At 38.5% G+C, this 26890-nt stretch overlaps 1 protein-coding gene across 4 annotated transcripts in view; it reads left to right on the forward strand.

Moving 5' to 3' along the window:
• Positions 1–26890, forward strand: part of SLC38A9 (solute carrier family 38 member 9) — an 85692-nt gene that overhangs the window by 52672 nt on the left and 6130 nt on the right. For 3 of the 4 annotated variants that reach the window (XM_007972688.3, XM_007972701.3, XM_007972731.3), the window contains 6 exons: positions 9–68; positions 3829–4023; positions 7222–7329; positions 10606–10712; positions 23195–23308; positions 24982–25130. In XM_007972688.3, the coding sequence (XP_007970879.1) occupies positions 9–68; positions 3829–4023; positions 7222–7329; positions 10606–10712; positions 23195–23308; positions 24982–25130 (733 nt within the window). The remainder of the gene's footprint in view (positions 1–8; positions 69–3828; positions 4024–7221; positions 7330–10605; positions 10713–23194; positions 23309–24981; positions 25131–26890) is intronic. The other variant, XM_073014761.1, reaches the window with a different exon arrangement.

Consider the following 26890-nt stretch of genomic DNA (forward strand, 5'->3'; position numbering starts at 1 on the left):
ATTTTTAGATTTTATTCATCACATTAATGACACAGACACTATACTGAGTACCAATAATAGCAACCCTGGTAAGTAGTTTGGGAAGTTGTTTGCTTCTTTACTCTCCATCTTGCTCCAAAAAGGATTTAAGGTAGAACATGTGACCTTATTTTAGGTAAATGATTAGTACAAAATTATTATGTTTACTAAGCTGCTACTAAATTGTTGGTAGTGTGTTTTTAAAAAAAGAACCTCCAAAAAGGCTGTGTTAATGTAACCAGGCAATAGGTTGTATTAATGTGAGCTAGGCAACATTTAGTTCATATTATACAACTCACAATTTTATCTACAGTATCTGTATTTGCCTGTGAATAATCAATATTTTCAAGAACCTATATCACTATTAATTATGTCAGATATCTAGAAGCGTAGTTCTCAGTTAACTTAGTTTTAGAGATCTGTTGTTTTAGTTATTAATATATAGGCTATACAAATTTGTAACCTGTAAAAGAATTCATTTCTAGTAATAAACAGAGGTTAGTAACTAAATATGGAAAAATAAATTGAAGCTTCGGCTCCAAAAGAAATTAATTTCTTAGAAATTTTTCTTTATTTTTAAAAAATAAACCATTGTGGCCAATGGGTTTAATCCAATATGACAGTTACAGGGAAAGTGAATATAAACGTTAATATAACTTTGGTAACAGTTATGCTGTTAAACTTGAACATCACCTAAAGCTTTATGTATTTAGATTTCAGGGATACTAAACTGATGTCATGTTGATGGAGATGCACATTGATCACTAAGAGGATAATTCATTAAACACATTTATTAAACCTACTATGTGTCAGGAACTATTGTAGGCTCTAGGGATATAAAAATGAACAGACAAAAGTCCCTCCTCTCATGAAGTTTACATTCCAGTGTTTGCTATTCATTATCTTACTTTTCCCCCTAATTAAACCTGTCTTTTGTTAATGCTAGAAAACGAGTGAGCAAAGTACTAGCTTTTATTCCTGTGGACACACACACGTATACCTTTGAATTATTATACTAAAATCTCTTGTGCCCTATCCCTTACCTCAGAATTTTCAAAGAACCAAATAACGTCCTTATATTTAAAAAGAAAATTATTTTACTGTACCTATTCTAATATTAATTGATGAAACTAGTTTACTAATATCTAAAGTTAATAGTACTTCTCCAGTAGGGAGTCAATTCATCATTAAGGTAATAAATATTTATATCACAGTCACATTGATGATTTAGAGAACACTATCAGCAAAGTCAGTTTATTTTATATAGTGATATCTTATATCCAGCACTTCTTGATTTCTCTGCTAATGTTTATTTTGAACAGTGTAGTAAACAGTGAGAGTATGAAACAATCCATTTCAGTTAATGTAAAAAATTTTAGCTACTGGGCATAGTGGCTCATGCTTTTAATTTTAACACTTTAAGAGGCCGAGGCAGGAGGATTGCTTGAGCCCAGGACTTTGACATCAGCCTGGGCAACATAGCAAGACACTGTCTCTACAAAAAAAAAAAAATTAATTAGCTGGCCATAGTGGCATACGCCTGCATTCCGAGCTACTCAGGAGGCTGAGGCAGGAGGATCACTTGACCCTGAGGGGTTGAGGCTACAGTGAGCCATAATTACGCCACTGCCCTCCAGCCTGAGTGACAGAGTGAGACCCTGTCTCAAAATAAATAAATAAATAAATTACAGCTAACATTTATTGAATGCCTATGTGCAGGCATTACATTAAATGTTTTACGGCAACCCTAAGTGGTAGATACTGTCAACTCCATTTTCCAGGTGAAGAGACCAGGGAGCATAGTAGTTAATTTCATCCAAGGACGCCTAAATATTAAGTGGCAGAGTTGGGAATTCATTATTCAGTCAGTTAACTTCCATCCACAGCCTGTGCTCTTTTTTTTTTTTTTTTAAGATGAGATCTCTCTCTGTTGCCTAGGTTGGCCTATAGTGGCATGATCATAACTCACTGCAACCTGGTACTCCTGGGTTTCAGCAATCCTCCCACCTCCACCGCCTGAGTAACTGGAACTACAGCTACACATCCCATCCAGCAAAATTTTGTTATTCTTATAGAGACAGGGTTGCCATGTTTTCTAGGCTAGTCTCAAACTCCTGGCCTCAAATGATCCTCCTGCCTCAGCCTCCCAAAGTGCTAGGATTAGAGGAATGAGCCACTGCGCCATAGTCTGTGCTTTTAACCACTATAATTAGCACAAGAAAATTTCTGTCCAGAGCATAGAAGAAAAAAAGCACACTAAAATGTTGACTAAGAAGGAGAAAGAAAATTAAATGTTTGGCTTTGTGGCGTGCCAAATAATGGATAGACAATAAAATTAAAAATAGAACTGACAATGAATATTCTTTCTCTTTGACAAATGATGAGTATAAGGGTTACTTAAGATGAGTATTTTCTATCTGCATTAAGAGTTCTTTACGAAGAACTGATTATTAGCAAAAACTCTATTGTGACATTAGAAACACAATGAGAATGGCTGGTATTCTGTCTGATAACAGAAGAAATTGCCACTTGTAGATCAGTATGTAAGAAACATACATTTAGGCTAGGCACAGTGGCGCAGGCCTATAATCCCAGCACTTTGGGAGGCCGAGGCGGGCAGACCACGAGGTCAAGAGTTGGAGACCAGCTTGGCCAGCATGGTGAAACCCCATCTCTACTAAAAATACAAAAATTAGCCCGGCTTGGTGGCATGTGCCTGTAATCCCAGCTACTCAGGAGGCTGAGGTAGGAGAATCACCTGACCCCAGGAGGTGGAGGTTGCAGTGAGCCGAGATTGCACCACTGCACTCCAGCCTGGGCGACACAGCGAGACTCCATCTCAAAAAAAAAAAAAGAAACATACATTTTACTGATTTCCCAGCCGTCTGGATATCATCTGGACTCTTAGGCTTTTATCAAATGTGATCAACTTCCAGAATCATTTTGGATTGTTGAGATTCAAGATTCTTGCATTTTTATCAGTGATTATGATACCATGGCAGCTGTTTCAATGATGTTTGCTTTTTATTCCAAACCCATAGATTTTTGTTTGCTGTTAAAAGAAACCTGCTCTTTGACCTTTGTATGGGTTATTAGTGTAATAAACAGTCACCCTAAATGATATTTTTTATATTATTGTGTAAATAAGACCAAACACCATCCAGCCCAATATTTTCTCTCTGGCAGTGGAACCAAGGCATATTTGGTGGGATATTTTTATAGTTTCTAGTAGAGTTTAAAGATAATATCTCAGGGCTGGGCACGGTAGCTCACGCCTGTAATGCCAGCACTTTGGGAAGCCAAAGTGGGTGGATCACCTGAGGTCAGGAGTTCGAGACCAGCCTGAGCAATGTGGCGAAATGCCCTCTCTACTAAAAATACAAAAATTAGCTGGGCATGGTGATGTGTGCCTGTAGTTACAGCTACTTGAGAGGCTGAGACAAGAGAATTGCTTGAATCCAGGAGGCGGAGGTTGCAGTGAGCCAACATCACGCCACTGTACTCCAGCCTGGGCGACAGAGCGAGACTCTGTCTCAAAAAATAAATAAATAAAAATAAAGATAATATCTCAGAAATTTTAAAGATTCCCTCACTCTTACTTATTTTTAGGTGAAGGAGTACTAATATTCTTAAAATTAACCTTCTATTTTTTCCAGAAGGGAGACATTTAGGCTCCTGGAAAAAGTTGAGGTTGGTAGAGCAAGTGTCTGTCTCTAGAGGCAGTCATTTTCTGTTTTTTTGTTTTTTCGTTTTTTGTTTTTTGGTGTTTTTTTTGGTCATCTTCTCTAATCTGGTACTTTCCTATTGCAGTGATTTGTCCAAGTGCCGGGAGTGGAGGCCATCCTGACAACAGCTCTATGATTTTCTATGCCAATGACACAGGAGCCCAACAGTTTGAAAAGTGGTGGGATAAGTCCAGGACAGTGCCCTTTTATCTTGTAGGGTTCCTCCTTCCACTGCTCAATTTCAAATCTCCTTCATTTTTTTCAAAATTTAATATCCTAGGTAAGTAGTACTGCTGAATTATGGAGACTTTGTATAATAGAATACGTGGTGGAGTCTAGGGAAATATGGTCTGATTGGGCAGTTACCTTCCAAGCCTGTTCATCTGTGTTTAATTTGTTCATTCATTTTTGTTTTGTTTTTTTCTTTTTCTTTTTCTTTTTTTTTTTTTTTGAGACGGAGTTTCACTCTTGTTGCCCAGGGTGGAGTGCAATGGCCCAGCCTCGGCTCACTGCAACCTCTGCCTCCAGGGTTCAAGCAATTCTTGTGCCTCCGCCTCCCAAGTAGGTGGGATTACAGGTGTGTGCCACCACGCCCAGCTAATTTTGTATTTTTAGTAGAGGTGGGGTTTCATCATGTTGTCCAGGCTGGTCTTGAACCCCTGACCTTAGGTGATTGACCTGCCTCGGCCTCTCAAAGTGCTGGGATTACAGGTGTGAGCCACCGTGCCTGGCAAGTTGTTCATTCTTATGATAACCTGATTTTTTCTATTTTTTTATGGAGTTTGGCATGGAGAAAAGTGTAGATGACCAGTTTTGGTTTGGTTGTGGTTTTTTTTTTTTTTTGAGACACGAATTATTTGGTTTCTCATTCTAAACTTACTGAACATTTCTTCCTCATTTCCTCTGAGGATACAACTAGATGAAATAGATGAAAATTTCAGGAGGAGAGATCCAAATTGGATCTTATAGGAATTCTCAATTCCAACGGTTGGAAACAGAACTTACTAAGGAAGGTTATAGAATGTTTTTTCCTACAGTCTCTAAGAGTATTATGCAGGATTGTCACCTGACTTTGAACCTGGGAAATCATTCTCTATGTCAGGCTTCTTAGGTTTATTCTGCTTTTGCTCTCTTCCTCAGTGCTTTTTTTTTTTTTTTCTTAGAACACTATTGCCTTCTTTAAGGAATAGACCTCTTTCTGTGAGCCCTGCTTTTCAAAAACCACTAAACGAATGTTTTTACTCCACTTAAAATGGCAAAAGGGGCCAGATGCGGTGGCTCACACCTGTAATCCCAACACTTTGGGAGGTCAGGGCAGGTGGATCACAAGGTCAGGAGTTCAAGACCAGCTTGGCCAAGATGGTGAAACCCCGTCTCTATTAAAAATACAAAAATTAGTCGGGCGTGGTGGCAGGCGCCTGTAATCCCAGCTACTTGGAAGGCTAAGGCAGAGAATTGCTTGAACCCAGGAGGTGGAGGTTGCAGTGAGCTGAGATCACGCCACTGTACTCCAGCCTGGGTGACAGAACGAGACTGTGTCTCAAAAAAAAAAAAAAAAAAAGATGGCAAAAGGAACCTCCCAGTGAAAGTTCAGATCTGGCTAACTAAAGACAAGGATATCATTCATAAGGAATTGATAACTCCACATAAACCGTACAATTTCACCTCCTCCCTGTGGATGTGATCTTTGGCAGGCAATCTAGAGCATAAAATAAATAGATAGGCCAGGTGCGGTGGCTCACACCTGTAATCCTAGCACTTTGGGAAGCTGAGGCAGGCGGATAACCTGAGGTCAGGAGTTCGAGATCAACCTGACCAACATGGAGAAACCCTGTCTCTACTAAAAATACAAAATTAGCCAGGCGTGGTGGCGCATGCCTGTAATCTCAGCTACTCGGGAGGCTGAGGCAGGAGAATTGCTTAAACCCAGGAGGCGGAGGTTGCAGTGAGCCGAGATCATGGCATTAGGCAACAAGAGTGAAAACTCTGTCTCAAGAAGTAAATAAATAAATAACCCATCATATCAAGGAACAAGGCAGTGGCTTCTAGGTTTCCAGAAGACCAAAGGAAAAGTTAAAATTATTTCTCTTTGCCTGTCTGCCTCAGGTACAGAATTCACTGTAAGTTGCCATAGACACACAGAAGATGGAGAGTTGTGGTTATATAAGCTCTGGCGTCTTGTTTTCATCCTTTATGAATCAGCTAATCTCCAAACCCACAGTACTGCTTATATCACTCATTCGTGGTTTCCTGATTTGCTTGCCAACTTTTCTATGAAACAGATCTTTTAAAATAATATAAACTTATAGAAGGATTTGCTCAACTGGGCACAACAATCACCAGACTTCCAACCAGGTTGATCGTTGATTCTCCAGCTCCTTAAGGATATTCTGCTTTTGTTCTTTTCGTTGGTAGTTTCCCTTTCTCTTAAAACCATAGCTTCATTAGAGGAATTAGCATCTAAGGCCTTCCTGAGTTTTCTGACTCTACTCCATAATGACTAGACTTAATTTCTTGAAAGGAATAATCTTCTGCCTTCTACACTACTAAAAAATTCTGAATGCCCATTTTACCCTGTATATAATACCTGAGAATGGAGTCTGGAATCTCCGTCTAGCAGGTAGTGCTACCCAGTCAAAACCTCATCTAGATACTAGATCAGGATTGTTCATGTATTTTGGCTTCTCACCTTTCTCAAATATGCTTTTGATCCACGTTCACTGCTTTTTTTTCTTTACCTTCTTACCATCTCACATTAAATACTGTGACAGACTGTCTCTAACACTTCCAATTCAAAGAATAAAAGTTAGTTTTATCCTGTGTAATCCTACAATTTTATAGTGGACTCTCTGCTTGTATCTTCTGCTTAAACTCAACTCATAAGTAAATGAAGCAGTTTTGCATTCAGCAATGTATGAGCTACCTTCATCTGATTCTTCTTTTCTTACTCTTTTTTTTTTTTTTTCCTTTGAGATGGAGTCTCGCTCTGTCGCCCAGGCTGGAGTGCAGTGGTGCAATCTTGGCTCACTGCAACCTCTGCTTCCCGAGTTCAAGTGATTCTCCTGTCTCAGCCTTCCGAGTAGTTGGGATTATAGGCATGTGCCATCACACCTGGCTAACTTTTGTATTTTTAGTAGAGATGAAGTTTTGCCATGTTGGCCAGGCTGGTCTCGAACTCCTGATCTCAGGTGATCTGCCCACCTCGGCCTCCCAAAGTGCTGGGATTACGGGTGTGAGCCACCACACCCAACCCGTCTGGTTCTTGTTAGGCCTACTACATAGAGTTTTTTTGTTCTTTTTCTGGTAACTCCCTCAGCTTGTTTCTAGTCTTTAGATCCCAGCTCGGTGTTAGTGGAGATAATCAATGCAGGTAACAGTTTCCCACACTTTGCTGAGACTATGGAAACAATGCTTGATTTTAAAATAATCTGTAAAACACACAAAGATAATAAATGGTTTCTGAATTTTTTCCTCACAGGCACAGTATCTGTCCTTTATTTGATTTTCCTTGTCACCTTTAAGGCTGTTCGCTTGGGATTTCATTTGGAATTTCATTGGTTTATACCAACAGAATTTTTTGTACCAGGTGAGCTGTTTTGGCAAAATAATAAATTACAATAATGTGATCTTAAGTTAACTATTGTTATGCTATTCTAAAACAAGTAATGATTTTTTTTATGCTGGGCATTTTTATAAATGCTATTAAGTTAAAAATAGTACTACAATTGAGATTGTTTTGAGTTTCCTGCAGTTAGTGGTAACCAGGGCCCTTTGTCATTTCTACTTGTTAGTTGAAGTTCATTTCAGTTATAGTGCACTAATACTTGCACTTTCTGTGTTTTTCATCCAGCCTTTGTGATGGGTATATAATGTGGTATTACATTGTGGTTTTGTGTTTTTTAATTAAAAATTTTTATTGATATAAAATAGTTGTACATATTTAGGGGGATACATATGATATTTTAATACCTCCATGCAGTGTGTAGTGTTCAAATCAGGGTAATTGGCATATCCATCACCTCAAACATTTATCTTTTTGTTGGGAACATACAATGTGGTTTTAATTTGCATTTCTCTAATGATGGGTGGAGTTAGCAACTTTTCATATGTTTGTTGGCCATTTGGATTTCATCTTTTCTGAAGTGTTTCTTCTATCTTTCTATTTAACTGTCTGTTTTTTTATATTGATTTATAGGATTTATTTATACATTCCAAATATGAATCCTTTCTCAGATATGTGTAATGCAATTATCTTCGTCCTGCTTACAACCTTTCTTGATATGCCTTTTCAAAGGAATAAAGTAAGCAGCAGAAGTTTGGAGCTTCTTTAAAACTATTTTGTGAAGGAGTCTATTATTTAATTTATGTAATAATCATGGCATAAATGTGTTCTTTAAAAAAGTGTATTTTCCACACAAAAACTTGTACATGCATGTTTATAGCAGCATTATTAATAATAGCCAAAAGTGGAAACGGCCCAGTGTCTATCACTAACGAATGGATAAATAAAATGTAGTATATCTTTCTTTTTTCTTTTGAGACAGAGTCTCACTCTGTTGCCCAGGCTTGAGTGTAGTGGCGCAATCTCAACTCACTGCAACTTCCCCCTCCCGGTTCAAGTGATTCTCCTGCCTCAGCCTCCTGAGTAGCTGGGATTACAGGCGTGCACCACCATGCCCAGCTAATTTTGTATTTTTAGTAGAGGCAGGGTTTCACCATGTTGGCCAGGCTGACCTCAGGTGATCTGCCTGCCTCAGCTCCCAAAGTGCTGGGATTACAGTCGTGAGCCACCGTGCCTGGCCAAAATGTGGTATATCTGTACAATGGGATATTATTTGGCAATAGAAAAGGAATGAAGTGCTGTGGTTATGGTTGTACAACTCTGTGAATATACTGTTCAATTAAAAACTAGTTGTGCACTTTAAGTGGGTGAAACATGAATTTTATTTCAATAGTGCTGTTAAAAAGAGTCTCAGGTTTTCAAGAAATTTTCTCAAAAAGATAGCTTTTGGTAGTTAATGGGAAAAAACTGACTATTTACCTACTGTAATATGACAAGTTAGAAACCTAACAGTGGTCTTACTTGCCTTAATTAGAAAAGATAGAAAAGGATGAAATAAGAAATTGCTTTACAGGGTATCTTAACTAAGTAATAGAATTGATTACTCTGAGAGACAGGAAATTCAGCTAAATTAAAAAGAATGTGTTTAAAACTAATCTTATTTTATTTAGATGTATTTATTTTATTTTAGAGCTAGTGCTTGATTCTTAATTGTTTTCTCTTTTTCTAAAATAATATAGCAGAGTCAGTGGATTTTTTATACATTTCTACTTTTTACACTAAGGAATCCCCTGAGATGGGTTTGCCTAGACCAGCAGTATTTTCAATTAAATCATGGTTTTATTCTACATAAAATCAATTTTTTTCCTTCTATTAGCAGTCCTCAAAACAGAAATTGGCAGTGCTTTTGCAGTGTTATTTTATTCTCACTTTAAAGTAGCTTTGTGTTTATTGCAGAACATTTAGAGATTATAGGTAAGTGGTTAATTTAAAATAAGTTGCATAACTTGATGTAACCACTATTTATATTTTTGTGGATACTCCCCCCCCGCCCAGTCTTTTTTCTTTGCATGCACACATCTATACACACATATATATTTTAGAAGTAAAAGTAGGCTGGGCACAGTGGCTCATGCCTGTAATCCCAGCACTTTGGGAGGTTGTGGTGGGAGTTTTTACTTGAGCCCAGGAGTTCAAGACCAGCCTGGACAACATGGCGAGACCCTGTCTCTACCAAAAAAAAAAAAAAAAAATTCTTTTAAACTTAGCTGGGTGTGGTGGCATGCACCTATAATCCTAGCTGCCAGGGAAGCTGAGACAGGAAGATCACTTGAGCCCAGAAAGTTGGGGCTGTGGTCAGCCGTGTTTGTGCCACTGCATTCCAGCCTGGGTAACAGAGTGAGAACCTATCTCAAAAAGAATAAAACAATAAAAAGTAAAATCACAGTATGTATGCTATTTCAATCATAGGGAAAAAAAAGAAACTGCCTCTACAACATAATTTTTGATACTGTATACCACTGCACAACTGTATCTCAATTTAATGAATCCCCTGTAGGTGGACATTTATTTCTATTATTTTTAAATAATGTTTTTTAGGTTTGTCAGTGAAGAATGTTAAATGACCAGTTTGCCCTTTCATAATTCCTTTTCTAGAGGTAATTTTCTGCCAAATTCAGGTATTAAAAAAATGAAGGACTTTAAAGTCAGACAGAGCCTAAATTTGAATCCTGCCCTTCCCCATACCAATTGTATGACCTCAAATAGGAATAATTGATACAAAGCGCCTGCACAGAGTATATATATATATATTTTTTTTTAAATGGAGTTTTGCTCTTTCACCCAGGCTGCAATGCAATGGCGCGATCTCGGCTTACTACAGCCTCTGCCTCCCAGGTTCAAGCGATTCCCCTGCCTCAGCCTCCCAAGTAGCTGAGATTACAGGCTGCTGCCACCACGCTCAGCTAATTTTTGTACTTTTAGTAGAGACAAGGTTTCATAATGTTGGCCAGGCTAGTCTCAAACTCCTTACCTCAGGTGATCCGCTCACCTTGGCCTCCCAAAGTGTTGGGATTACAGGTGTGAGCCACCACACCCAGCCAGAGCATACTTTTTTTTTTCCTCCTTTTGAGTGCTTTGCCCAAGTATAATGCTGGCCTTGAGGAACTTTTTAAAGACATTTTAATATTCTCATTCCCCAGATAAAACAGTGACAACTGATTTTTGGTAATCAACTGTTGGCTACCACTACTCATTTTCTAACTGTCAGTTTTAATGTTTTTGTTTTTATTTTTCTCCTAGAGATAAGATTTCAGTTTCCACAGCTGACTGGAGTGCTTACCCTTGCTTTTTTTATTCATAATTGTATCATCACACTCTTGAAGAACAACAAGAAACAAGAAAACAATGTGAGTAATTATCTTTGGAATTGACTTTTGTATCTCCTGAGCATAAACTTTTTAAGTCAGTATTTGAGCCACTTTATATTTGGGGTACAATTGGGCAATTTTGTCATAAGATCTTAATTTTTAAACTTAAACCATAGAGCAGTAGTCAGCAAATTTTTCTATAAAGGTTCAGATGATAAATATTTCAGGCCTTGTAGGCCATATGGTTTTTGTTCCAGCTACCCAACTCTGCTGTTATGTTATGAAAGCAGCCATAGATAATACATAAACAAATGGGTGATGGCATTGTTTCAATGAAACTGTTCACAAAAACAGACATCAGACAAGATTTGGCCCGTGAGTCATAGTTCGCCGGTGCCTGCCATAGAGTAACCACTGAAAAAATAGTGGTATAGCTAATAAGCCATTAATGGTGGTAAAATCTTTTAAAGATACCCTAGCTGTGGTGACTCAGGCCTATAATACCAGCACTTTGGGAGTCTGAGGCAGGAAGATCACTTGAGCCCAGGAATTTGAGACCAGCCTGGGCAACATGGTTAGACCCTGTCTCTACAGAAAACATTAGCCCAGTTTGGTAGTACATGCCTATAGTCCCAGCTACTTGGGAGGCTGAGGCAGCAGGATTGCTTAAGCCCAGGAAGCCAAGTCTGTGGTGAACTGTGTTCATGCCACAGCACTCTAGCCTGGTCAACAGAGTGAAACCTCATCTTAAAAAAAAAAAAAATGCAGCTGGGCACAGTGGCTCACTCCTGTAATCCCAGCACTTCAGGAGGCCAAGGCAGGTGGATCCCGAGGTCAAGAGTTCAAGACCAGCCTGGCCAAGACGGTGAAACCCCATCTCTACTAAAAATACAAAAATTAGTCGGGCGTGGTGGTAGACGCCTATAATCCCAGCAACTCAGGAAGCTGGGACAGAGAATTGCTTGAACCTGGGAGACGGAGGTTGCAGTGAGCCAAGATCGCCACTGCACTTCAGCCTGGGCAACAGATCCAGACTCCATCTCAAAAAAACAAACAAAATATACCTGATCCAAAATAAGCCATGGAAAAGGAACCAAAGAACAGATGTGACAAATAGAAAACAAATAGCAACATAGTAAGTTTAAACCCGTTGTGTTGATAATTACATTTAAAGACACTACAGTTAAAAGATTAAAAGAGGTTGGGTACAGCGGCTCACACCTGTAATCCCACCACTTTGAGAGGCTGAGGCAGGCGGATAACTTAAGGCCAGGTGTTTGAGACCAGCCTGGCCAACATGGTGAAACCCTGTCTCTACTAAAAATGCAAAAATTAGCCAGGCATGGTGGTGTGCACCTGTCATCCCAGCTACTCAGGAGGCTGAGGCGGGAAATCGCTTGAACCCAAGGGGTGGAAGTTGCAGTGAGCGGGGATCATGCCACTGCACTCCAGCCTGGGCAACAGAGCGAGACTCTATCTCAAATAAATAACTTAATTAATTAAAAGAGATTTTCAGACTTGTTAAAACACAAAGCCTAACTATATGTTGTCTACAAGGAATTTATATTAAACATAAAGATATGCCATGCAAATATTAAACATAAGAAAGCTGGAGTGGCCAAATTAATATCAGACAAAATAGACTTTAGAACTGGGAGTATTGCCAGAGATAAAGAGGAACCTTACATAATGATCTGTAGGGATCAATTCATCAAGAAGACATAATAATCCTAAATGTATATGCACCCAGTGACAGAGCTTCAAAATAAATGAGTTAACAGTTGCCAAACTGAAAAGAGAAGTAGACAAATCCACAATTGTAATTGGACATTTTATCACCCTCCTTCAAGTAACTGATAGAACAAATAGATGAAAATAAGTAAGGATAGAGGAAGCATGAAAAACACTGTCAACCTACTTAATCTAATATGTATTTACAAAAAGTCTTCTCTCAACTGCGGAATGCACATTCTTTTGAAATACATAAGAACATTTTCCAAGATAGACTATATGCTGGGTTATAAAACAATTCTCAATACGTGTGAAAGGATTTAAGTCATACAGAGTATGTTCTCTAACCATAATGAAGATACAAATCAATAACAGAAAGAAATTTGGGAAATTCACAAATTGTGGAAATTGAACAGCATGCTCTTAAATAACCAATGGGTCAAAGAAGAAATCACAAGAAAAATCAGAAATACTTTGAGTTTACTTAAAGCGTGCTTATAGGGAAATGTATAGCTGTAAATACCTACACTAAAAATAAAGATCTCAAAAACCTAACTTTCTACCTTAGACAATAGAAAAAGTAAAGCAAACTAAACCCAAGGCAAACAGAAGTTAACCAGTTACTTGTTGGCTTGTCTGCAGATTTTGTGGTCAGTTTAACAGCTTTTGACCTTGTAAACAAAAGTCATAATGAAGTTCTGATAGAGGTCTATACAGTTGTTACTGAAATGCAGGAGAAGGAAGGATTTGCTGTGCCTGGAGATTCTGAGAAGGCTTTGAGTACGGGGTAATGTTTGGCAGTCATTAAGAAGGCAAAAACCTTTCTAAGTAGAGGAAGTAAGCTCTCTAAAGCAAAAATATAAATTTAGCTTTTCCATCTTCATCTTTACTGACCATACATGTAGCATGTTACCTATAAATGGAGTTGGACTTGAGTCAATCTGGATTTTTCATACTTCCTATTTGGTAAACTTACCTCAAATTTCATTTTTGTCATATGTAAAATGATAGCTACCTATCAGGGTTGTGATGTTAACATGATCTAACATACAACAGAGGCTGGAAATTTTTAGTATTTTTACCCCTCTTACCCTTTCTTTCCTGATATTTACAGTCTGTTCTTATAAGCCAAGTTAGCCCAAGTGCCCTAGAAACTCATGTTGTTAAGTAGAATTCTCATATATTGGATGATCCTATCCATAAGGCTGTGTTTCTCAAACTTTACCACCAAACTCTCCCTAATAACAGAACAACCTCGTGTACCTAGAAATCTGGGGAAGACAAACACAATCTTACTGAAGTGTCATGTTTTATCTTAAACATTTACACATATTTTTATCATGCTCATTATTTGTTTGTCTTACTAGAAAACAGTCTCAGGCTGGGCACGGTGACTCACGCCTGTAATCCCAGCACCTTGGGAGGCCAAGGCAGGCAGATCACAAGGTCAGGAGATTGAGACCATCCTGACTAACACAGTGAAACCCCGTCTCTACTAAAAATACAAAAAATTAGCCGGGTGTGGTGGCACGCGCCTGTAGTACCCACTACTCAGGAGGCTGAGGCAGGAGAATCGCTTGAACCCGGGAGGTGGAGGTTGTGGTGAGCCGAGATCGCGTCACTGCACTCCAGCCTGGGCGACAGAGTGAGACTCCACCTCAAAAAAGAAAAGAGAAAGAGGAGGGGCTCAAAATGAGTTAAATTACAGGCAGTTCTCATGTTGCATGGTTCTTACATGCACCAGTTTCATTAATCTGGTTTAGTTAAAATACATCAGTTCCTCCTAACAACATTTGTTCAAACGTCAGTTACCACAGAATTTTATTTTATTTTTTTTCAGCCTTTTCTTGCTTTTTATTTACAGTTTGTGTTCAATGCAAATCAATTCCATAACATAAGAAGTTACTATGAATCAAAGCATAAATACACAAACACAATATACAGTCCAAAATAGATGTACAGCATTCTGGAATAAAGCAAAAGAGTGTTCATTCACACACACAGTAGCTTCAGATGTGTTTAATCTGTTTGTTCCCATGTAATTTTCTAAAGATGGAAAAAAATGACTTTGGTCATCAAGACTACTGTGGCCATATTAGATTCCTGGAACATCTAAGCATCAGGGTGTGACCATGCGAACAAAAGACTTCGGCAAGTGTCTGTTTTTAAAAAGGTTTCTGTGTGTCGAGGCAGTTGTGAAAGATTTACTGCAGAATCAAGCCCACTTTTAGGCTTAGGACCAGGTTCTAACTATCTAAAAATATTGACTGATAACAAAAAGTGTTCCAAATGTGGCTATTCTGATCTATAATTGTTTTTTAAAGAAAAAAAAAGTATATACAGAAAGAGTATAAAAGTTTTTGTGAATTTAATGCAAATTAGCTTCCAGTCTTCACTTCCCAAATACTTGATTTATAGTTTTGATTCCTTTACATCTTTGCCTTTTTAATTTCAAGATTTGCAGTTTTGCCTTCAAAACAGATCTTTTTTTTTAATTGTAAAAAGTATTCAACATATACAGAAATAAAAAGCATTTTGATGGCTGGGCGCGGGGGCTCAAGCCTGTAATCCCAGCACTTTGAGAGGCCGAGGCAGGTGGATCACCTGAGGTCAGGAGTTCGAAACCAGCCTGGGCAACATGGTGAAACCCTGTCTCTAGTAAAATTACAAAAATTAGCCGGGAATGGTGGCAGGTGCCTGTAATCCCAGCTACTTGGGAGGCTGAGGCAGGAGAAACGCTTGGGCCCAGAAGGCAGAGGGTTGCACTGAGCTGAGATTGTGCCACTGCACTCCAGTCTGGGCGACAAAGTGAGACTCCATCTAAAAAAATAACAATAATAATAATAATAATAATAAGTATTTTGAAATTAGTCACAGTCAATGCAGTTCTACTCTTTGGAATCTGTTTAGCTAAATGAATATAGCACTCTTGTTGAATGGAAATAGGTGATAGGAAATGCCTACCATTTGACTATATGGATAATCAAGAGTTGCTCAGAATGCTTGGACCTGGGGGTAGATTCTCATTCATCATTGCCCTGGCACATGTCAATTACTACGTAAAAGGTCAAATGCAATGTCAAATCCAAAGCCCCAAGAGGAAAGTAAGTTCAGTTCCCAAGAGAACAGCGATAGCTCAACAATGTAAAACTTCATCTAGAGTATATCGGCATTAAATTAGTGCTGTCGAAACAATACATTGAGGAATTACAGTAACACCTGGAAGTTCCTTCTAATGTACATATAAATAGAATCATGGAAGCTTTTTATATTACCTGTTTTATGGCCTTATAGAATTAATGAACCAAATGAAAACTGAATCTCCATTCCACAATCACATCTTTTATTACTATTCTTATTTTCAAGGTAGTATTTCTTAAGCCACATTCAAGGAAATCATGTCCTAGCTATTTTGGATGTTGCCTTTCCTTCATCTTATACATGAAACACCAGCAGATTTAATATTGTCATCCATCATCTAGTTCTTCAAACTAGATGTTCTTCAAACTGATCAAATTAGGATCCTCACATGTTCTTCAAACCGATCAAATTTGGGATTCTCAACATTTTATATCAATAAAAGGTGTGGAATTAGTAGATTCGAAGAAGACCTGTTTTTCCTTGCCAAATCGGACTTCCAAACGCCATTTGGATTGGGTTTAGAAGATGGGGAAGTTTAGAAGATGTTTCTTGACCTGAGTCTCTTAACAGCAGAGATGTAGAGGAGAGAGTGAGACCACGAAGAGACTGGCTGTTGACTGCAGGGCACCACCAACCGCCTTGGTGGTGGCATTAGCTGGATTTGGGGCAGTCGAAGTATTCTGGGAGGAGCTACTTGAAACTGTTACAACAGTTATTTCATTGGAATAAATCTGCGTGGGTAGGAGCAGTGCCAGCAGCAGCAGCCCCAGCCGAGCCTGGCCACCATTGCTCTGCCCGTGTCCCCTCTATCGGTGTGCTGCGTGTCTCGCTGGATGCTGGGTGCTTGAAGAACCGCTGGCTCCGGTCCGGCACAGGCAAGGTCAGAATTTTAACTATTAGCACTTGTAAAGTAGTAACTGCTAGCCCTCACTTCACAAAGCACTACATAAATAAAAAGTGCATGTGATAATTAGTAACCAATCACATAACTTCTTTCAAAGTCTGTCAATGACTGGTCACTGTGTATGTTTTTCACTGTACAGTCTGCAAAGCAGATAGTTGTGTTAACTCCTTGTCTCCCGGTGATAAACTGATATATTTTACAAAAAATGGATACTTGAACAAGGAATTGTCAAACAAAGTGAAAGTGTTACAATGAAACAAAACAATAATGCAAGAAGTGAAATTTGAATTCAACTCTATATAAAGAGTTATAAAAGAAATAGCCAACTGTGGAAATATTGACACTGCTGCTATACAAGATACTCCAGATATGCAGCCAGAGAAACTTAAGGAAGGTGAGCTTATCAACATGCATTTGGAAAGTGGTTATGATTACAAGAATGAAGATATCCCAGAGGAAGTGCAATTGTCAGAAAACTTCACATTAATTGAATTCTCAGAGATGTCTCACAACATGGAAAGCACAAAAGATGAAATGTTAGAAGCTGGTGCACAGTTGGGATAAAGGAGTATGACGGTTCACCAAGGCATGGAAAAGATGCCTGCTACATTTTGTTAAGTTATACAATGAGAAGAAGGAGGCAAACGTAGTTCAGACTACTCTTGGTATGTTTTTACAAAACAAAATATTTTAAGCTCAATATTTCTGACATTGCAATGTACTTTTAGAAATGTTTTACTTTTTCTTCATTTCCTTACACATTTATAACAGAATATTTAATGTTTTGACAATTGTTAAAGATCATAGAACAATTGTATGTTTTTCCCATTGATTATTGTGATCACTTTGCACAGTTTCAGGTTGCATAGTAATTTTTATAATCTCATACCACCCTGCAAAGTGAGGACTGTCTGTGCTTAACTTTTCACTCGCCAGAATTCTCAAGTTGAATTGCTTTTCTGGAAAGTCACACCAGTTTATCTGGAGGTGTATATGCCCCACTGTGAGAAGCTCAGGGGTGGACTGAGATGGGCGTTCTTGGTTCATGGTCTCCCAAGGACTGAGGACATGTCTTTGCCTTTCTTATAAGAACACTCAGTGGGCCTTGAAATCTGTATTTCATATGTAAATACCATAACATGAATTCTTTCTACTTAGTATTAGGATGAGGACTTTGTAGAACTATTATGTTAGGTTCAGCTAATACAATTTGATTCACCTTTTGTCACTTGTGGAAACTATTTTTAAAACAAAGGCTTAAAAGCAAAGGTTTAAATGGCTGGGCGTGGTAACTCACGCCTGTAATTCCAGCACTTTGGGAGGCTGAGGCGGTTGGATCAGCTGAGGTCAGGAGTTCAAGACCAGCCTGGCCAACATGGCAAAACCCCGTCTCTACTAAAAATACAAAAATTAGCCAAGCATGGTGGTGGGCCTCTGCAATTCCAGCTACTTGGGAGGCTGAGACAGGAGAATTACTTGAACCCGGCAGGCAGAGGTTGCAGTGAGCTGAGATCATGCCACTGCCCTCCAGCCTGGGCAACAGAGCGAGACTCCATCTCAAAAAAAAAAACACACACACACACACAAAGGTTTAAATGGTTGTGGTTTTTTTGTTTTTTTTTTAAACTGTCTTAATTGAAATTGGGTTATGAAGTGATGGTCTACCTTTCAAAAAACTAGTTGTACTTTATGTTAACTTCTTAAAATATTAATAATTGCTAAGGATAAAGCTAACATTTATGAAGCACTATGTGCCAGCAACATTCTAAACACTTTGACTATATGTAAATATATATACTCTCTTTTTGATTATACTGAAATTGGCTTATATGTTAGCAAAAATCTAGCTAAATGGGTACTATATTCTGAGAAAAACTTTGTCATTTGATTTATTTAATGATTTTACCTTTCAGCAGGTTTCAGTAAGTAATTTGATTTTTTTGTTTGTTTGTTTGTTTTTTTTTGGAGACGGAGTCTCTCTCTGTGGCCCAGGCTGGAGTGCAGTGGCCGGATCTCAGCTCACTGCAAGCTCCGCCTTTCGGGTTCACGCCATTCTCCTGCCTCAGCCTCCCGAGTAGCTGGGACTACAGGCGCCCGCTACCTCGCCCAGCTAGTTTTTTTTGGTATTTTTTAGTAGAGACGGGGTTTCACCATGTTAGCCAGGATGGTCTTGATCTCCTGACCTTGTGATCCGCCCGTCTCGGCCTCCCAAAGTGCTGGGATTACAGGCTTGAGCCACCGCGCCCAGCCTCAGTAAGTAATTTGAAAGAAGTCCTGTTAATATCATGGCATAATATTTTCTTGAGATTAAAGTCAAAAAACGTAAAGCTTGCCAGGGACTCTGAATTCATAATGTGGATACTGGATCATTCCAAGCTCAGTAAACAAAAGTTTGAAAATAGAAAAGAAGACAAAAGAATAGAAAAGGCCTCTTCTTCTATATAAATTATAACTGGACTTGGAACTAAAGGTATTTGCAAAGAAAGAAACAAACTCCCAAATAGGTGTAGTGATCAAATTTTCTAGGTTTTCCAAGTTCAACTTCATTTCATACAGTTTTTTTTTTTCCATCAAATGTAATTTGTTATATGTGTAAATGGGATATCATTTCTATTCCTTTTTTTTTTTTTTTTTTGAGACGGAGTTTCGTTCTTGTTGCCCAGGCTGGAGTGCAGTGGCACGATCTTGGCTCACCGCAACCTGTGCCTCCCCGGTTCAAGCAATTCTCTTGCCTTAGCCTCCCAAGTAGCTGGGATAACAGGCATGCGCCACCACGTCTGGCTAATTTTGTATTTTTAGTTATCCCTGCCCGCGGGATCGTCGAAGCAGGCCCTGGAGGAGGGAGTGGGAATTTGGGGAACAAGACACACGACAAATGGAGACAAGACAGTGCTCTGATCAAGTCTCGTTTAATGGCGGTAATGCAGTGCCTTATATACACTTGGAGAGGAAGGGGTTGGGCCAAGATGGAAATGATCTCATTTCGGAGGGCGTGGCCAGGCAGGTTTCGGTTTCAACGGTCGGAGGTCATGTTGCACCTGCGCTATAAAGTAACAATTTTCGCGTGCGCGGGAAAGATGGGTGAAGAAGAAGCAGGAAGAGCGCCATCTTGTGTGAGGTATTTAATACAGGGGAAAAGGACAAATCTAGGAAGGAGGTGAGAGGTGGAAATGAATAGCGCTCAGGCGTTTAATCGTCAATAATTACTCGCTATGGCCGGGGCGCGCAGCTCCGGACATTTAGTAGAAATGGGGTTTTTCCATGTTGGTCAGGCTGGTCTTGAATTCCCAACCTCAGGTGATCCACCCGCCTCGGCCTCCCAAAGTGCTGGGATTACAGGCGTGAGCAACCCCACCCAGCCATCATTCCTATTCTTTTGTCATATCTTGCCAAAAAAGGGGGATTAGGGAGCTGAAGGTCATCCAACTAGTTTATCACCAGAATATGTAGTCCCTATAACCCTCCTGGTTGTGTGGATTGACCTCTTGATATTTTCTCATTGTATTTGAATCAGAACCTCTAAGTGTTTCTTTTGTTTAGTTTTGTTTTGTCTGTGTTTAGTTGTATTACCCTGCTTTGTTCTTTAAAACAATTTGAAATGCCTTATATCGTGATTTGTTATTTACTTTTTCCTTCTTCCTATGAATCTGTGGTTTACTTTGCTATATACCAGCAGAAGTTATGTAAATTTTTGGGGTCAGTCTGTGTGGTCAGTTTCTGTCATTTTTGTTAGTAAATGCTCCACTGGATGGTATTTTCACTATGAACAGTATGTGGAACAAATAATAAACCATGTCTGACAAGTAGAATGTGCTCCCAAACCCACTTCTGGGCCTGTTGTAGATCCAGTTTTCATTCTGACTTGGCATTCTACCTGTCGTTAGTTTTCTACCGTCAACCCTGCCAGCCATTTATTATTCACAAGGCAGAATCGGTTACCTTATTAATGTATAGGCTTCTTGACATAATTACCAGTTTATATTGTCACTTGTGTCTCTTTTTAAATATATTTTTTACTTTGAGCCTCATTTTCTAAAGAATAGCTTTTTTTCTATGCTGTTCCATTAAATGGGCTTTCAAGAGGCTATATCTTTAGGCCAAACTATATCTTTAGTAATGGCTTGTGTTTGAGCCAGAGAATAGCAAAGCCCACATATGTGTATACTGTTCATAAGTGGCATATTTCCCAGCGTCATGCTAAACCTCAGCTGCTTTTATAATAAAAGCATCATTTCTGTTCATCGGAGTATTCAGATGAAAACACGTATGTAGCTCCTGAGCTACTTTTACTGAAGATATGTTGGAGTACTGTGAAATAGAACATTCCTGATTTTAGTGTCTCAAAATGGAAGCATCCCTGTATGTGTTCTGTTGTATAGTTATTACTCATAACTTGTTACCTCTCTTTTTTTATTATTATTGTTTATTAACTGTGACACAACTGCATTGGAGACTGGTCAGCTCTCCATCATAGTAGCTGAGGACCTGCAATTTGGAACTAAAAGGATCTTGATTTGAATATTGGTTTCACCAGATACCCACTTTGCAGCCACAAACGAGTTTTGTAACCTTGCTGCACTTAGTTTACATCTGTAAAATGAAGAAAATGACAGTATCTACATTATAAGGTTGCAATGAGGATTAAATGAGATGACACTTGTAATGTGCTTAGCAATAGAGCCTGGCACCTACAAGCACTTAATAAAACCAATGTGGCTATTATTCTTTATCTACATTTACCACATTCCTCCTATGTACTAGGTGTGGTCCTGGGTATTGAGAATACAAAGAAGAAAAAGACATGGTCCCTGTCCTCAGAATCCCAGAGTATTGTGGTACAGACACATTTAGAGAAAAATTAAAATACCAACATGATACAAGAACTATGAACCTTGGCTATTTTAGGGATGTCAAGGGACATATTTTATCTCCACTTGAAATTCTTTATATCATGCACATGGATTACTTTTATAATAAAAATTAATGACTGTCACAATACTGTCATTGCTGTATTTGAGATATGTATATAGTGCCGTGAGAACGGAGAAGCAGAGAAGAAAAGTCTTATTGGAAGCTCTGCACCATAGCCTTTGCATCTTAATCAGATTTCCCCTGAAGTGTGTTATGGTACACTTCTTTGCAAGAAGTCAGACCAAAATATCGCAGTAATCAGGTAGTAGATCAGCTGAAAACTGTCTATGGAATGGTGGCTGTCCCACTTTACAGAGAGCTGTCTCAGGCCCAGCTGCTTTGCCTCCCAAGATTTTTTTACAAGGCTACCTCTGTTCTTGAGTAGCATTGAGTAGGTTGAGTGTAGAATGACTTTCAAACATCATAATGGGAAACTACTACTCTGACAAGAAAGTAGATTTGACCTGGTTCATTGCTGTTCATCCCACACAAGATCATGAGGCAACCCTAGGGGTGACTGAAGTCTGGCCTCCCGTCAGACCTAGAGCTTCATGAACTCAAGAGGAATGATTTTGAAAACCCCCCAGGAGGTTTGGTCATCCTCTTCCTCATTCCTAAGCAAATAGAAGCATTTTGAGAGGACTGGAACCAATCTGCATAAGCCTTTAGCTCCATGAGCTTATCCACCATCTAATTTAGGGTTTAAAACCGTTGATTTACTTTCAAGCTGATTGTCAATTTAGACCTGACCTTAAGATTTCTCATAACTTGTTACTTGCTTTTTAACTGAATTTGTCAACAGTCAAGTTTATAAAACTCTACTGTGTTAGCTAGCCCATTTAAGGAAGAAAGTAATCCAAAAAATCAGAAATGTTCCCTAATACCAAATGTCCCATTTTTTTTATTGTGCTATCAAATGTTTTTAAGTTTATTTTTTTCCAATTTGTTTCCTTAGCTTTCAAAGTAATTTTTGTTTAAAATGAAAAATGAATAGGCTTGTTGCCATAATTTAATTGTGCTGAATTGTTTGGCCATAACTTTAGTGGCGATGAAGACCAGATTTTTGAGCTGGAGAATCTGTTCTGTTTGGATCTGACAGCTGGCTACATTAAATGTCTTGGAGATTTTTACTTTGCATGGAGATGGGGGGTTGGGAGGGTGGGAACCGCAGTAGAAGAAAGCAGTCCACTTTACTTAATGTTCTGCATTTGTTTGCTGAGTCCAGTAACATTGTGCAGCTGTTTGAACAGCTGCCTTTTGATTTCCTTTTGTTTACTGTTTAGATTTATTAAGCTTGCCTTTAATACTGCTTATTGTCTCTTCTTTAGCTTTCTTTTTTTATTAAATATATTTTAGTATGTTCTACTCTGCTGTGGTCTAGGCATATTTTAATAAGTTAATTTACCAAAGGAAGAAGTTTTAAAATGTTGCAGACCATACTGAAGCTGCTTATGCTTACTTTCTTCTTGTCCCTTAGCTTTATTATTGTAGTTATAGTATTTTGTAATTTGGCAACTAAATTATCTTTTGAAATTAAGTCAGAATTTCAGTCATGTTAAACCACTGTTTATGTTAACTTCTAAGTCTGCCAACAAGTAGCTTAGTCTACATACTTCAGACTACCTTTCTAAAAAAAATTGGCAGACTAATTGTAAAGTATGTGGATTTTGTTTTAACTACTTTCTGTGAACAAATTGAATATCTAGAAATATATACACACATGTACAAGGTAAAAAGACAAATTTTGTATTTATTTGTTAGTCTTCTTAGCCTATTCAGGTAGACTTACTGCAAAGTTCTTCAGTATTATGGGACTTTTTTTCTGTATTTACAGGTGAGGGACCTGTGCATTGCTTATATGCTAGTGACGTTAACTTATCTCTATATTGGAGTCCTGGTTTTTGCTTCATTTCCTTCACCACCATTATCCAAAGATTGTATTGAGCAGGTAAGGCATGGTGTAGCCTCTCTGTGTGATTGTGTACACTTTCATGTATTTATAGTAGGCAGGGTGATACAGTGGCAAGATATAACATCAGATAGACCTGGGTTTTAATGCCATCTCTGCTATCTACTCCAAGTATGGGAATTTAGGCACCTTCCCTTTTCTTTCTGAGCTTTATTTTTCTTTTCCATTAAATAGTACAATAAGTACCCCATTTGATTTTTAGATGGACTCTGAGATAATGTACTACGTGCCAGGCACCTTGTGGTACTCAAATAAATGTCTATTATGTACATATATTTATCTTTTTGTGGGGAACTGTTATGAGTAGTTCTCATGTAGTTATAAAACCTCACAGAAAATACATTGAATGAACTCCCTATTTTTTAAAGCCCACATCAGGAATGCCCTGGATAAACTAGAGTCTTAGTTTATCAGACCCTAATGATTAATCAGACTCTCATTCTTATACTGAGTGACAGGCACCATTGCACTCCAGCCTGGGAGACACAGCAGGACTCCGTCTCAAAAAAAAAAAAAAAAAAGAGTATTTGACTGTTAAAAAAAGAGAGAGAGATGTTCTATGAGTTACCAGAGGGTTTAAAAAAAAAAAAGAGAGATAGAGTAAAAGAAAAAAATATTTTAATAAAAGATTGCTGTAACTAATATTTTCTTTGATTTAACCCATCAAAAACTTAGCAGTTGTATAGTCTTTAGTTATAAGTGACTGAAGAGTTTCTCACAAAAAACAACATTTCGCAAGTGACTTTCTGGTCAGAAGAAATTCCTCTTATAGAGTGCAACGGAATATACATGTGATTTATTACAGCTGAATTATAATGGTTATTTCAGCAGAATAATGTTAATAGTGTTCTCATCTTTATAAGAAAAATAAGTTTGAATTACTGCTATTATGGCAGCTTGGACATGTTCTTATTTTCTTGATTTCCTTGACTCCAGAAGTTCTTTGGCAGCCAAATGTTTGCTGGAAATTTCCCTGATATGAACAAACTCATACAAAGCCTACTCCCTTGGGAATAGGAATATTTGTAATATTTGTATTTGAAAGAAAAGATAAAAATTCTGCATAATTAACTTTTTTTAAGATACCAAACCAAAATGGAGAAAAGGGTCATGAAAGGAAGAAGAGATAAATCCTTTTCAATTTAGCGATAAACAATGATGCAGTAGGTGATAGACATACTCTCACCTTATTCTGTCATCTTTACATCAAAAGTGCTTACAGTGCTTCAGAGGAGGAAAGCAAGAGAGCCAGAGAGGGTAAAATAACACTGAATTAAATTAACTCTTTAAATCTTTAAAGCAGACTGGTATTTTCCTTTAACCACATAGAGCAGTGCTTTCTCGATCTATCTGTGGTGACGGACAAAATTGTCTTTGCTGTTGCTTTAATGTTACATAAATTGCATGCTGATACTTTTGTAAAATACAATAAAATTGTGGCAATGTCATATTTCTGTAAAAGTTTCTAAACACTCAATTTCTATACTTACCTCATTGAAAAAATACTTAACAAGTAGTTGTGGATGGGCACTAGTCCACAAGTCACAATTGGAGTAGCACTTGTGTTCAAAATAAGCAGAAGACATTCCATTTTATGAATGTGTGTACTGAATTTGATTTTTAACATGACCTCATTATCTTTCTTGGATTAGAATTTTTTAGACAACTTCCCCAGCAGTGACACCCTGTCCTTCATTGCAAGGATATTCCTGCTGTTCCAGATGATGACTGTATACCCACTCTTAGGCTACCTGGCTCGTGTCCAGCTTTTGGGCCATATCTTCGGTGACATTTATCCTAGGTAAGGGCTCTTCTCTTGACCAGCAAGATGTGCCAAGCAACAAATGACTGTGCAAGCAGGTCAGTTTAAAGTGTGACTGATCCTTTTGCTATAAAAATGCCTAATGAAAGTGGTGACTAAAGATAGATCATTGGTGTCCTCTTCCCTGAAGAGTTTTAAAAATAGAAGCCACTCCCTTGTCTAAAATGATTTAAAGTTCATTCCTTCCAGTATAGTTAATTAGCTCTGATACCACTTATATTTATCTTATTATTTAATTGCTATTGATTTACATGTTGTCAAGAAGTTTATAATGTATAGTACCTATGTTGGCAATGTGTAGCTAATGAGAAGCAACACTTTTATTTTAACTATTGGTCATTGAAGCTATCAGGACCAAGGGAAAACTTCCCCTTTGCCCTCTGAAGGTTTGTTGAAAATGACTGACAAAAGGCAGATTAATAGGCAAAAAGGGCCAGGCTCAGTGGCTCATGCCTGTAATCCTAGCACTTTTAGAGGCCAAGGTGGGTGGATCACTTGAGCCCAGGAGTTCAAGACCAACCTGGGCAACATAGTGAAACTCCATCTCTACAAAATTTTTAAAAATTAGCTGAGCATGGTGGGCATGCTTGTAGTCCCAGTTACTCAGGAGGCTGAGGTAGGAGGAGGAGGATCGTTTGAGCCCGGGAGTTAGGGGCTGCAGTGAGCTGAGATCACGCCACTGCTCTGGGTGATACAATGAGACCCTGTCTCCAAAAGAAAAAAAAAAAAGCAGAGAAAAGGCATATAAATGTATTTGAATGTGGTTTTATGTTACATGGGAGCCTTTAGAAAGAAGACCCAAAGATACAGGGGAAATTGTCCATTTTTATGATTACGTTTATGTGAACAGCCATGTCTAATGCTAATAGACTGAGTGGGGAAACCCAGCAAGTCCCCTCTGTCTAGATTCTTAGCCTCTCTGAGCATGTGTTTTTTAATCTGAGTCTGGGGCAGGACCCCCTCTGTTATGGGAGTCTTATGACCTGCAGTCAAACAAGACAGGTCAGATCATTTCTTTATGGCTAGTTTTTACACAGAAATAGAGGGAAATTCGAGTGATATTTTTAGGTTTTATGGCCAGCTTGAGGGAAAATGTTTCCGTTTCCACGTTGGGGAAGAAGAGGGATTCTAGTTTCTAAGCTAGCTTCGGGAGAATGGGACTGAGATTCAGAAGGTCAGAGAAAAACTTTTGTTTCTAAGGCTTTCATTTTGGGGTATGGTTTTCTGAGTCCAACAATCCTTACTTTTATATTCATTAACATTTATGCAGTTTTACATAAATGATCAATTGTTAAGAATTGAAGGTCAGATATATAATTAATTTTTATTTGATATATAACAAGTTTAAATTACTGCTATAATTGTTAACCTCTTATTGGGGATGAAGGAGTTGTGAGTTCTTTTGAAAATCTGTTCGGCCGGGCGCGGTGGCTCAAGCCTGTAATCCCAGCACTTTGGGAGGCCGAGACGGGCGGATCACAAGGTCAGGAGATCGAGACCATCCTGGCTAACACGGTGAAACCCCATCTCTACTAAAAAAATACAAAAAGCTAGCCGGGCGAGGTGGCGGGCGCCCATAGTCCCAGCTACTCGGGAGGCTGAGACAGGAGAATGGCGTAAACCCGGGAGGCAGAGCTTGCAGTGAGCTGAGATCCGGCCACTGCACTCCAGCCTGGGCGACAGAGCGAGACTCCGTCTCAAAAAAAAAAAAAAAAAAAAAAAAAAAAAGAAAATCTGTT

The sequence above is a fragment of the Chlorocebus sabaeus genome, chromosome 4 (genome assembly GCF_047675955.1).
Source record: "Chlorocebus sabaeus isolate Y175 chromosome 4, mChlSab1.0.hap1, whole genome shotgun sequence".
NCBI lineage: Eukaryota > Metazoa > Chordata > Mammalia > Primates > Cercopithecidae > Chlorocebus > Chlorocebus sabaeus.